The sequence below is a fragment of the Amblyomma maculatum genome, chromosome 10 (genome assembly GCF_055883805.1).
Source record: "Amblyomma maculatum isolate TAMU_Amacu chromosome 10, ASM5588380v1, whole genome shotgun sequence".
Taxonomy (NCBI): Eukaryota; Metazoa; Arthropoda; class Arachnida; order Ixodida; family Ixodidae; genus Amblyomma; species Amblyomma maculatum.
The window spans coordinates 87,332,899-87,345,809 of NC_139353.1; the positions used below are offsets into that span (position 1 = coordinate 87,332,899).

The window sequence follows — 12,911 nt, forward strand, 5'->3', positions numbered from 1 at the left end:
GAGGAGGAGCTAGGATGCAAGTACACCTAGTGTTCGGTGTGCGAGATGCAAAGAGGTTAATGTAACAGCTGCATGCCGCCGTCGCAACACCCTCTGTCACCAAAGTGCGAAAAGAGGACGTCTGGCCAAGGCTTGCAAGGTAGGCCGGTCTCTTTTTTCGCATACGCACTTTGTCAAGGGATCGTAAAGTGAAACCGAAGAAAAAATTACCCGTGGGTTAGGTGCAGTTAAACCTAGTGTGAAGTGAAAGCTGAATCATGGTTACACATCGTAAAGCTCTTTATTTAGCAGAATGTGTTTCTTTAAATATGACTCGGAATAGACTCTCGTTATCCGTGAAGAAGGTCATCTCGGTTTGTACTTGGCATACTCCGAGTCTGCGGCGTGGATGCGCACTCGATATTGACACTAGGAATCATGTGCCTCGCCAAGCAGCTCCTCACGCGTTAGGCTAATTCCCACATCAGTTGACCTTTGATCTTGACCTTGAGTTTGACCTTTGGCGGGAACATAGCTACCCAATGTGGTTGTAAGGTAAATTCCAAACTGACCTCGAATATATTTGTAGGTCAACGGGAGCACAGGGTGACCTTTGATTAATGTCGCCTTGTGGGGGTTTAAGCATGTATTGGACCTAGTGATAGAACCAAAGCAGTGCGTGTTGCAGCGATAGCCTCTTTAACAACGCCATTTCAATCCGCTGTCTTCATTTTTTCAAATAGTTCATATGAACGTTGTGCGGATTTCGAAATAGCTGCGCGAAGTTTAGTTGAGACTTCATGAGCAAGTCGATCCATCAGAATATCAAGGATCCCGGGCGTTGCGGAAAATTGCCAATATTTCTCTTTACAGGACTAAAGCATCGCTGAGACGTTTACCGACTTCATACGAGACAATTACTGCTGGGCAATTTGAATTTACACGCATCCTTCTTGCGCAGTCAATAATTTTGTTATTGGCAACGATTGTCAACTGGCAGTGCACGTTACCTGGAAACTACCGCGATTGTCATCGAAGAATGATGACACCGAAAAATTCAGGAAAATTATTCAAATATTTTCGCGCAATGACACCACTGTTGCCTTGTGAAGACAAGCTGTTGGTTGGTTGGTTTGTGGGATTTAACGTCCCAATGCGACTCAGGCTATGAGAGACGCCGTAGTGGAGGACTCTGGAAATTTCGACCACCTGAGGTTCTTTAGCTTGCACTAACATCGCACAGCACTTTGACGCCAGTTCGTTTCGCCTCCATGGAAACGCGGCCGCCGAGGCCGGGATTCGATTCCGCTTCCTTGGGCACAGTAGTCGAGCGCCGTAAGCACTGCGCCACCCCGGCGGGGCTGAATACAAGCTGTGTATGTAACGCAGACGCCAAGATTTCCATACGCTGTATCTCAAATCCTTTATAGTTTAACTGCCTGTTAACTGCTCTGTACTGGTCTGGCACTGAACCACTAACATCTCGAAACTCGTGTAGAACTGTACTGATCCATTATCTCATACGATATGCTGAAAAATTAACCCATATAAAGCGCAGCTTAACAAAGCATCGAAATATTTCCTAAAATATAAAAAAGCACTCGCTTTTCTAGCAGTTCATATTGGGAAATGAAGCCGAATACAAGCTAGCGCTGATTTAATCAATTTTGCCCTTTAATCTTTTGGCAATTCAAGACTCTGTCTTCCCCGCCTACTTTGCTGAATATTTCCTGAGGCGAAACGCTGTTTACGAACCGTACCCCCTTGCTCCAAATTCAGTGCTTTTATACATGGCAGACCAAGCACAAGAGGAAACCTTCGTACCATTAGCTCGAACACGGCATCAAGGAAACCTTAACGTGATCATCGCCTACTTTCATGCCATGTATATAGGCTGTTATGTTCTACCTGCCAAAGGCCGGCAGCTTTGCTATGAAAAGCAAATTAATTAGAAGAAGAAAGAGACGACGCTTTATTCCCAGCTCGGAAATATATACAAAAGAGAAAAAAATGGAGGGAAAAAAGGAAAAAGGGCCATCGACGTATTCGTGGAATGGTTGGGTTATCTTAAGTATTATTATCGGCAGCTTTTATTTTCCTTAATAGCTGTAGTGCTCCACTGGCTTTCTGGTTGTTGTGGACCGACGTAGATCAGGAACAGGCCCTTCGAGAAGGTCGTGAGCCTCGTATGCCGGGGCCCCTAAGGTCCTAGGAGGCGATTCTGAAGGACTTGATATTTCTGCAGTACTTGATTGTCAGCTTCCGTTTCTGTCTAATGAGCGTTTTCGGATCTGGTCGACATGATGTCGAACGACTCTGTCATCAGTAGCCACAGTGACCGGACGGGCACAACTTGTCAATTTCACTTTATTTATTTATTTATTGTACCCTCAGGGCCAAAGGCATTACAGAGGGGAGTGGGTTAATTATGATACAGAGCAATGAATATAATACAGTGAAAACAAGTAGTACAAAATAAAATAAAATTCTTCCAGAATAAAACAAACAACATTCACAAAGCGTAAATAACATAAAATCAACGTACACAACACAGTGGAAACAGATATAACATATAATCAAATTCCTTCAGAATAAACATTGTTAGCTATTGCGTCGTGAAAGGTTTTGTTATCTGAAATGGCTGCAATATCGGGGGGAAGGCGGTTCCATTCCACAGATGCGCGGTGAAGATATGCCTGAAAAGAAGATTTGGTGTGACATGTTCGGATGCCAACCTTGGGGCGGTGATCGATGCGATGTGAAATGTATTCTGGGGGTGATATGAAACAGTCGTGAAGCGCAACGTGATGATATAGCTTGTGAAATAGCGTTAGGCGACCAATTTTACGGCGAGATTGTAACGGTGGCAGTGAAACGTTAGATTTCATGGCTGTGATGCTTGCCGTACGATTGTAATTTGAAACAATGAAGCGGACGGAATTATTTTGGACTAGTTCCAAGGAATATATGAGGTTTTCATGTGTAGAGTCCCATATTGATGCTTCGTATTCAAGTTTAGGACGTATAAGTGTTTTATACAGTAAAAGCTTAAGAGATGAGGGAGCGGCAGAGAAATTCCGACGTAGGTATCCTAACATGCGGTTAGCGTTATTAATAACGTAGTCAATATGAATTGACCATGTTAAATTTTGAGTGATATAAATACCTAGGTACTTGTATGTTTTTACCCAGTCAAGAGGAGTGACATTAAGATAATATGAAGGAAGAGCGTTAGGTTGGTTGGTTTGTGGGGTTTAACGTCCCAAAGCAACTCAGGCTATGAGAGACGCCGTAGTGGAGGACTCCGGAAATTTCGACCACCTGGGGTTCTTTAACGTGCACTGACACCGCACAGCACACGGACGCCTTGCTTTTCGCCTCCACCGAAAAGCTGCCGCCGAGGCCGGGATTCGATCCCGCGTCCTTGGGAACAGTAGTCGAGCGTCGTAACCACTGCGCCACCCCGGCGGGGTGGAAGAGCGTTAGATGCACGGGAAACACGCAAAGCTTTACATTTATTAATGTTTAATTCCATATTTCATGCATTGCACCAGTCTGACACCAAATTGAGGTCTTACTGGAGAGTGTCAGTATCGTTAACTTTATTTATTTCCCGAAATATTACACAATCGCCAGCAAAAAAGGTGAATGTTAGAGGATATGGCAGAAGGAAGGTCATTAATATAGATTAAGAATAGGAGGGGTCCGAGGACCGATCCCTGTGGAACACCAGATAGCACGTTAGTAATCGGTGAATTAGTGTCATTAGCATGTACAAATTGCCAACGGTTAAGAAGGAAAGATTTAATCCAGTCGAAGACGTTAGGATTGAGATTAAGATGGCTCAATTTATGTAGCAGCAATTTATGACATACCTTATCAAAAGCTTTGGAAAAAAAAAAAAAATGCATTCAGCAAACGATGAGTTGTCAAGTATGCGGTATAGCTTATCAGTAAAGGCAAGTAATTGAGTTTCACATGAGTATGTTTGACGAAAACCATGTTGCGCAGGTGTGAAAAATGAATTCTCGACGAGAAAGGTAACGACATGTTTGAAAATGATATGTTCTAGTAATTTGCAGCATGTGCTTGTGAGCGAAATGGGACGAAAGTTTTGAGGGGAGTGCTTACCACCGGACTTGTGAATTGGAACCACCTTCCCAGTTTTCCAGTCGTTAGGAAGGCTTGCTGTGTCGAGTGACTGTTGAAAAAGTTTGGTTAGTATAACTGAACTATAAGCATAAGTATTTTTTAAGAATTTAGCGCTAATCGCATCGAAACCAGGTGAAGAATCATTTTTTAGAGTAAATTAATTTGGCTACGCCAGGTGGATCGATTGTTATAGGTGGCATTGTCGGGAACCTGTGGTGCTGTATGTAAGGCAGATTAACGCTTGAAGGGGAGGAAAAGCTTTCAACGAATGTGTCATTCAGCACGGAAGCGCAAAGATTACTGGGGATAAGTTTACCGGAGGCATCTTGCAGTCTAATGAATGGGTCATTCGCCGAGTGTATAACGCGCCAGAACTTCTTAACACTCGTTTTCAAAATAGTTGGTAATGTGGTAGACAAAAAGTTATTTTTTGTTAGTTTAATCGCGTTGACGTAAGCGTCGGAAGCAGACTTGTACATTGCCCATCGCGTGTTAGATGGTGAAAGCTTCGCGCGGCGGTATAAACGTTTCTTTTTGTTAGATAGTCGTCTGATGTAAGAGTTGTGCCAAGGTGCTTGTGGATTAGAGGTGACGATGCGCTTAGGGATATACCTATCAGTTAGTTCGTGAACCTTCGTTTTGAATGATATCCAGTTTTCCTCGACAGAGCAGTAGTCAAAGTTTGCAATAAAGTAATCAACAAATATGCCCAGTTCATGGTTAATAGCTGCAAAGTTGGCGCGATTGTAATCTAGGATGAATTTTTTTTATTTTTTCCGCTTTTGGACGTGGTATATTAATGAAAAAAATTAAGCAGGACATGATCACTGATGCCTGGAAGATGTGTTATATCAGTAACTGACTCTGGATTAGTAGCTAGAATTAGATCAAGAATGTTCGAAGCGTTATTTAGCGTCCTAGTGGCTTTTGTTACTAACTGAGTTAGTGAAAATATGGTGCATAGTTGTAAGAATTCTTTAGCTTGATACGAGGGGGGAGATGAAGAAGGCGGCTGAGCAGTCCATAAAATAGTTGCAAAATTAAAGTCCCCAAGTAGAAAAAGTGGTGATGAAGGAAATCGTGCGCGAACAAGATTTAGAGCTTCTTGAAGACATAGCGCAAAAAAGAGACGGGGACAACACAGTTGTAGACAGGACAGGCGCTAACTGACAACTTTATTTTCGAGGAAAACCGCAGCACAATTTATGTCAAAACTCACGTGACAATCAAGGGGCCTTATACTACGACCAAATACAGTTTGATAAAGGGCGGCCGACAATCTTGACCCGGAGAAACCAAAAAAGAAATAAGGGGGGCCGGATAGCATTATCAACAGATTATATAAAATTCATTGTGAATTTAATACAACAGATGGGGTGCGAACTACATCATGGCCAAGGGACGGTGCCACCCACCCACAGCAACGAGCGAGCCTAAAAAGGCTCAAGACAAGGGAAGTAAAAACAGTCATAGGTCAAAACCAAAAAACGTGCGAGGCAAAAGCAGAGTCAGAACTAAAACCAGATAAAACGTGCGAAGCAAAAGCAGAGTCACAACTAAAAACAGATGACACGTGCGAAGCAAAAGCAGAGTCAAAACTAAAGACATATAAAACGTGCGAAGTACTGCGCCTTTCCCTTCCTGTGAACCAATTTATTTAAACGCGGAGTCATAAGCTAAATCAGACGATACGTGGGAAGCAAAAGCAGAGTCAAAACTAAAAAACTAAAAATAGACTCAGGAGTGAAGAAGGCTCCCCGCTAAAACATTGAAGTGCTAAGCAAGAATAACCAGGATGGGCTAGTGGAAGAACAATTATGAAGAATGAGAAAATCAGGGGAGTAAACACACCAGAAACCGGGAAGTAATAAAAGAAATTCCACAGACGATAACTCGTTTCATAACAGTCAGCAACTGGTTGCTTGTGGTAATAAAGCAAAAAGGGTTATAACACCTACATGTGGCCATCAAGGAATTCAAATTCGCTTTCAAGAAGGTTGATAGAAGGTACGCTGACGCAATCCTGACCGGCCTTCCTAATGAAGTATGCCTCCATGACTTCGCGCTCAGTTTTTTCTTTGGCTGATCTTAAGAAATCTGTACTATCTAAGAGCGGATAACATGCGTTAGTTGGATCAGTTTTACAAGCTTTACAATGTTCGGCGAGGTTAGTACCCGATTTGTTGCGTACGCATAGTCTGTGTTCTCTTGCCCTCTCATTGAAACATCTTCCAGTTTGTCCGATGTACTGGAGCCCGCAACTGATTTGAATCCTGTACACGACATTTTCCTTGCATTCCGTGAACCCAACGCATGGCTACTAGCATGAATGAGCAATTCAAGCGTCTACAAGACGCAGGTTTCCCCCCTGACGTTATTGTAGCAGTGTGTGAAAGCCTTCTGCAAAACCTAAAAGCCTCAAACAGTCAACGTAGTAAGCAGGGAAACGAAGTAAGCAAGAGTAAGATGCCAGTCCAGGTGATTCCATACTTCCACAGGTTTTCGCATAACTTCAAAAAACTGGCAGCGCGTTATAATGTCAAAATTATTTTCTCTGCACCATGCAAAATATCGAAAGTATGCACTAGAAAGATGAAAAAGCAAGTAGCATGCACGAAGAAGCATCAAACTAAATTCACGGAATGCAAGGAAAATGTCGTGTACAGGATTCCAATCAGTTGCGGGCTCCAGTACATCGGACAAACTGGAAGATGTTTCAATGAGAGGGCAAGAGAACACAGACTATGCGTACGCAACAAATCGGGTACTAACCTCGCCGAACATTGTAAAGCTTGTAAAACTGATCCAACTAACGCATGTTATCCGCTCTTAGATAGTACAGATTTCTTAAGATCAGCCAAAGGAAAAACTGAGCGCGAAGTCATGGAGGCATACTTCATTAGGAAGGCCGGTCAGGATTGCGTCAGCGTACCTTCTATCAACCTTCTTGAAAGCGAATTTGAATTCCTTGATGGCCACATGTAGGTGTTATAACCCTTTTTGCTTTATTACCACAAGCAACCGGTTGCTGACTGTTATGAAACGAGTTATCGTCTGTGGAATTTCTTTTATTACTTCCCGGTTTCTGGTGTGTTTACTCCCCTGATTTTCTCATTCTTCATAATTGTTCTTCCACTAGCCCATCCTGATTATTCTTGCTTAGCACTTCAATGTTTTAGCGGGGAGCCTTCTACACTCCTGAGTCTATTTTTAGTTTTTTTAGTTTTGACTCTGCTTTTGCTTCCCACGTATCGTCTGATTTAGCTTATGACTCCGCGTTTGCTTCGCACGTTTTATATGTCTTTAGTTTTGACTCTGCTTTTGCTTCGCACGTGTCATCTGTTTTTAGTTGTGACTCTGCTTTTGCTTCGCACGGTTTATCTGTTTTTAGTTCTGACTCTGCTTTTGCCTCGCACGTTTTTTGGTTTTGACCTATGACTGTTTTTACTTCCCTTGTCTTGAGCCCTTTTAGGCTCGCTCGTTGCTGTGGGTGGGTGGCACCGTCCCTTGGCCATGATGTTGTTCGCACCCCATCTGTTGTATTAAATTCACAATGAGTTTTATATAATCTGTTGATAATGCTATCCGGCCCCCCTTAATTGTTTCTTTTTTGGTTTCTCCGGGTCAAGGTTGTCGGCCGCCCTTTGTCAAACTGTATTTGGTCGTAGTATAAGGCCCCTTGATTGTCACGTGAGTTTTGACATAAATTGTGCTGCGGTTTTCCTCGAAAATAAAGTTGTCAGTTAGCGCCTGTCCTGTCTACATCTGTGTTGTCCCCGTCTCTTTTTTGCGCTATGTCTTCAAGAAACTGCTACCAACTAGCCCAAACCAAACATCTGTTGCATTAAGATTTAGAGCATCGTGAAGGTCGTTAGTGAATGTAGACGAACAAGTGGGAGAACGGTAACAGACGCCAATAATCAATTTAGGATGACCTATCACTATCGACGCAAAAATTAGTTCTAATTCGCTGAAGACAGGGATACATGAAGATGAAATATCTTTAGAAATCGCAAGTAAAGCACCGCCGCCACGTTTGGCTGTTCTATCGCAACGATACACCGAGTAGCGATGAGCGTTGTGGAAAATTTCGGAATCTGAAACATGCGTTGGGAGTCAGGTTTCCGTTAGCGCTATGATGTCAGCTGAGCATTTGTCTATGGCAGAGGATAAAGAAGTGTGCTTGTTAAGTAGGCTGCGGACGTTAGTATAAAGAACAGATATCCACCGTCCACTACCCCTCGCGATTCCCTACGGTGAAGCGGAAGATCGAGCCACAGAATCCGATCCAGACGATTCGCCACGAGCCACGATTTCTTCATTTTCTTCACGATTCTTCGTGATTTCTTCAACAGTGTCCGTGGTAGGGTTATACATGAAGTATTTTGTATTTATGTGAAGCTTGTTATAGCGTATCTTAAAAGAGCGAGGGCCAGCATGATAATTTCCGAAATCAAAAAGTTTTTTCCGAGCATGGCGCGTAGCCGGTGAGAAATCTTCACGGATAGTGATGTTATCTGTTTTAAGTTGGTTACGAAGGGTTAATATCTTGTCTTTCATTTTATTGTCAGAAAATTTAGCTATGATTGATCGGCACTTGCCGTCTGAAAAAACACCCAGGCGATGTGCACGCTGAATTGGACTCGAGGGGCGTACCTCGACAATCTTAGTCAAGGCTTCCAGGAGTTTAGATTCGGTATCTGCCCAAGTCTCTTCCTCATCGGGTATACCCCTGAATATTAGATTTTCACGTCGCGCTCTATCTTCGGCTTCATCAAGGCGAGACTGCAGCAAAGCATTTCGAGTACGTTGATCTTCTACAGATTTCTTTAAAGATGAAAGTTCCCGATCCATGTCGTCGAATTTCTCTGTCTTTTTCTCGAGTTCATCAAGCCTCTTGTGCATGCCAGCTAACTTTGATTCACTGTTCTTCTGACTACTCTTAATGTCTTTAATATCGGAGGCTAATTCGGCCTGATATTTCGAGCTTTGCAACGTGCGAGAATGTACATCCTTAAGCAGCTTAAACATAACTTTCATTTGTTTGGACGGATTGTCTGTCAGGTTATCTATGTCAAGAGAGGTCTCGGAGCGAGTCATCGGACCCGGGTTAGATTCGATGTCTCCAGAGCGCAAAAGCAGAGACATCATTGAAATGCATTCACAAGCAACATGAACGCACACCCGTGGGCACGGGAACAGAAGTAAACAGCGATCGTCGCATTTCCTAGCGTGCAAAGGATAGTGCGTACCAACCTGCACGGTAAAGAAGCGAAGCATTGGAGGCATGCCGATGTCACTGTTCCCGTGCCCACACACTTTGCTGGTGTCCACTGTTCTTCTACGCCGTATTGCGCACGTAGACGGCATCTCCTGGGGCGAAGTACCAACTGGCTGAATGAGCCTCTGGATTTTTGGGCATTTCGTGGCTTCTGAGAAGAAAACACATATCTAGTTTCCTATGCAAACGGTATACCAGAATCAGTTTGGACGAAGTAGACTCTTAAGGCTTTGGCGAATTTCCGTAGTTACAAAGAATTCTTGCCAGAGAAGTTGCTAACTCTAGGCTCAACAATTTCTTCAAGCCCTCCTTGATTGTTCTCATTGCCCGTTCTGCAAGACCATTGCTTTAGGGGTGATAAGACGTGATATGAATCTCCCCGATTTCATTTTTCTGCTAAAATACTGCAAACTCTCACCCAGTAAAGCGTGTACCGTTGTCGGTAACTATGGTGCGGGGTAACCCAAACCTGATAAAAAAAGGTTCTCTTGCAATCGGCAGAGGCATTAGCGATTGCTCGAGATACTGGAACCGTTTCTATTCAACTGCTGTGTGCGTAGACAATTACCAACATCTGGTTTACATTAGGTTCTGCGTAGTCGGCTTGCAGCCCGCATCTTCAGCAGTTTCTCACGTGTCGCACTTGATATCGCCACAAGATGCCCCCATTACAACCGCTCCTTCTTCACAGACAGCTCTTGTCTCTCTATTTTCCGGAAATCTGCTAATTCCCTGCTGTCACCTTCTACGACGAAGGGCCATCCGTTAGTCACGTACTTGCATATCGCTTGCAAAAACTCACAAGCTGCTTCGAGCGCTTGAATCTCTTGGTGGGAGACAGCTGGCTGGGTCCCATTAGTCCATTTTAAGCACCATTTCCGACAGTTGTTCGATTTCCGCTTGCGGCGAGCCTGCAGCAAGTCAGGCAATCAGCGTAGAGCGTCAGACGTTGGCACCTGTTTGCCAGGTTTACAGGCAAGCTTGTACTTGTATGCCCCTCGCAACATAGCCCAGCGCTGAATTTGGGCCGTAGCCATGGTTTCACAATCCTGTCTGAGTAGACACAACAAGGGTGGTGGTCCGTTACAAGCGTGAACTCACATCCCAACTGGTACTCGCGGAACCGCGTCACGCCGAACACCAAGGCTAAAGCTTCTTGCTAATTTTGGGAGTATTTTATCTCAGCTGAGGCGAGTGTCCGTCATCGGAAGCCAGTTGGCCTGTCTTCGCCATTTATTCGGTGGAAAACTGCAGCACCGGCACTGGAAGGTGAAGCATCGAATTGCATTATCAACTCCAGCTGCGGATTAAAGTACGTTAGCACTGGGGCTGAACACAAAGCACCCCAGACCTTCTCAAGTGTCGCGTCTTCTTTTTCATGCCGTACCTGTTTGAAGAAGGCTCTGCAGGGGTGCAAGCTTAATAATAAGATAGGGCAAAAACTTGTAAATTGTAAACATTCCCACAAAAGATCACAACTCGGAATTATTTTGCGGTAATGGCGCTTGCCTGATTGTATCCACGTGCTTCTCGAGTGGGTGTAGTCGTTCAGCATCAATAGGATGGTCAAGATACGTCATTGATTTTTCACCAAACTTGCAGTTTTCGGAACGAAGTTTGATAGCGTTCTCCCGGAAACGCTTTAGCGCAGCTTGCAGGTTTCCGTCTTCAGCATTGCTGCTCTCGGCTATCTAGACATCGTCTACTCAAGCCGGAGTCCACTTTAGTAATTTCAGCACCGATTAAATTTTTCTTTGGAACATCGCTGGAACTGATCCGATACCAAATGGTAACCTGTTACAGCGAAAGGCCTCTTGTGTGTGTTTAGCAATGCTAATTTTTATGACACTTCATCTAGCTTGACCTGATTGTAAGCATCGCGAAGGTCTAAAGTACTGAATTTTGTTCCTCCGCATATGTTTGCGAAAATGTCTATGACAGGCAAGGGGACTGCTCAACCTCGCACAAAGGCTTTAGTGGGACCATGAAGTCCTTGCAAATGAGCACTGTTCTGTCCTTAAAAACTGGCATAATGGACATTGCCCATTCGGAATGAGGAACTGGAGTTATGACAGTTGAGACTAATGTGTCAAGCTCCTTAGACACTCTAACATCATCATCATCAGCCTGACTATACCCACTGCAGGGCGAAGACCTCTCCCATATTTCTCCCTTTACCCGGTTCTGTGCTAACTGCATCCACTTGACCCCTGCGAACTTCTTCATCTCATCCGTCCACCTAACTTTCTGCCGCCCCCTGCTACGCTTTCCTTCCCTTGGAATCCAGTTTGTTACCCTAAGCGACCATCGGTTATCCCCTCTTCACACTACATGTCCTGCCCATGTCCATTTCTTCTTCTTAATTTCCACTAGAATGTCGGTAACTTGAGTTATTTCTCTGACGCAATCTGCACGCTTCTTATCTCTTAATGTTACCCCTACCATTTTTCGTTCCATAGCCCTCTGTGTTGTCCTAACATTAAGTAGAACTCTCTTGGTTAGCCTCCACGTTTCAGCCTTATAGGTGAGTACAGGTAAGATGCAACTGTTTTATACTTTCCTCTTGAGCGATACCGGTAAGCTGCTAGTCATAATCTGCGAGTGCTTGCCAAATGCGCTCCATCCTAATCTTATTCTTCTTGTTATTTCCTTTTCATGGTCCGGATCTGCGGTTACTACCTGTCCTAAGTAGGCATATTCGCCGACTACTTCCAGTACTTCGCTACCTAATGTAAACTGCTGTTCCTTCCCGAGGCTGTTGAACATTACCTTAGTCTTCTGCATATTGATTTTTAAGCCTACCTTTCTACTTTTCCTGTCTAGGTCATCAATCATCATTTGCAGTTCATCCCTCGAGTTGCTTAGCAAGGCAATGTCATCAGCAAATCGCAGATTACTGTGGTATTCTCCATCTACCCTTATCCCTAACTGCTCCCATTCCAAGTCTCTGAATACTTCCTCTACGAAAGCTGTGAATAGCACTAGGGAGATTGTGTCTCCTCGCCTAACACCTTTCTTTATGGGAATTTTGTTACTTTCTTTATCCAGAAGTATGGTTGCTGTGCAGCCACTATATATATCTTCCAGCACTTTCACGTACGGCTCGTCTACCCCCTGATTTCGCAATGCCTGCATCACCGCCGAGGTTTCAACTGACTCAAATGCTTTTTCGTAATCAATGAATGCTACGTATAAGGGCTGGTTATATTCCGAGCATTTTTGTTTTGTCACCTTATTGATGGTATGGATATGATCGATAGTAGAGTACCGTTTCCGAAAACCTGCTTGTTCCTTGGCTTGATGGCAGTCTAAGGTTGTCCTGATTCTATTAGCGATTACCTTAGTAAATACCTTATACGTAACAGACAGTAAGCTGATTTGTCTGTAATTTTTAAGGTCCTTAGAGTCCCCTTTCTTATGATTGAGGATAATGTTTGCATTCTTCCATGGTTCCGGTACCGTCGATGACACCAGGCCCTGCGTATACAGGGTGGCCAGT

At 43.9% G+C, this 12,911-nt stretch overlaps 1 protein-coding gene across 1 annotated transcript; it reads right to left on the minus strand.

Annotated features, from left to right (window-relative positions):
* Window positions 1-8,382: 8,382 nt before the first annotated feature.
* On the minus strand, window positions 8,383-9,282 carry LOC146176951 (uncharacterized). Its single transcript, XM_084581431.1, has one exon. The coding sequence runs from the start codon at window positions 9,280-9,282 to the stop codon at window positions 8,383-8,385; it is 900 nt and encodes a 299-aa protein (XP_084437557.1).
* Window positions 9,283-12,911: the final 3,629 nt, after the last annotated feature.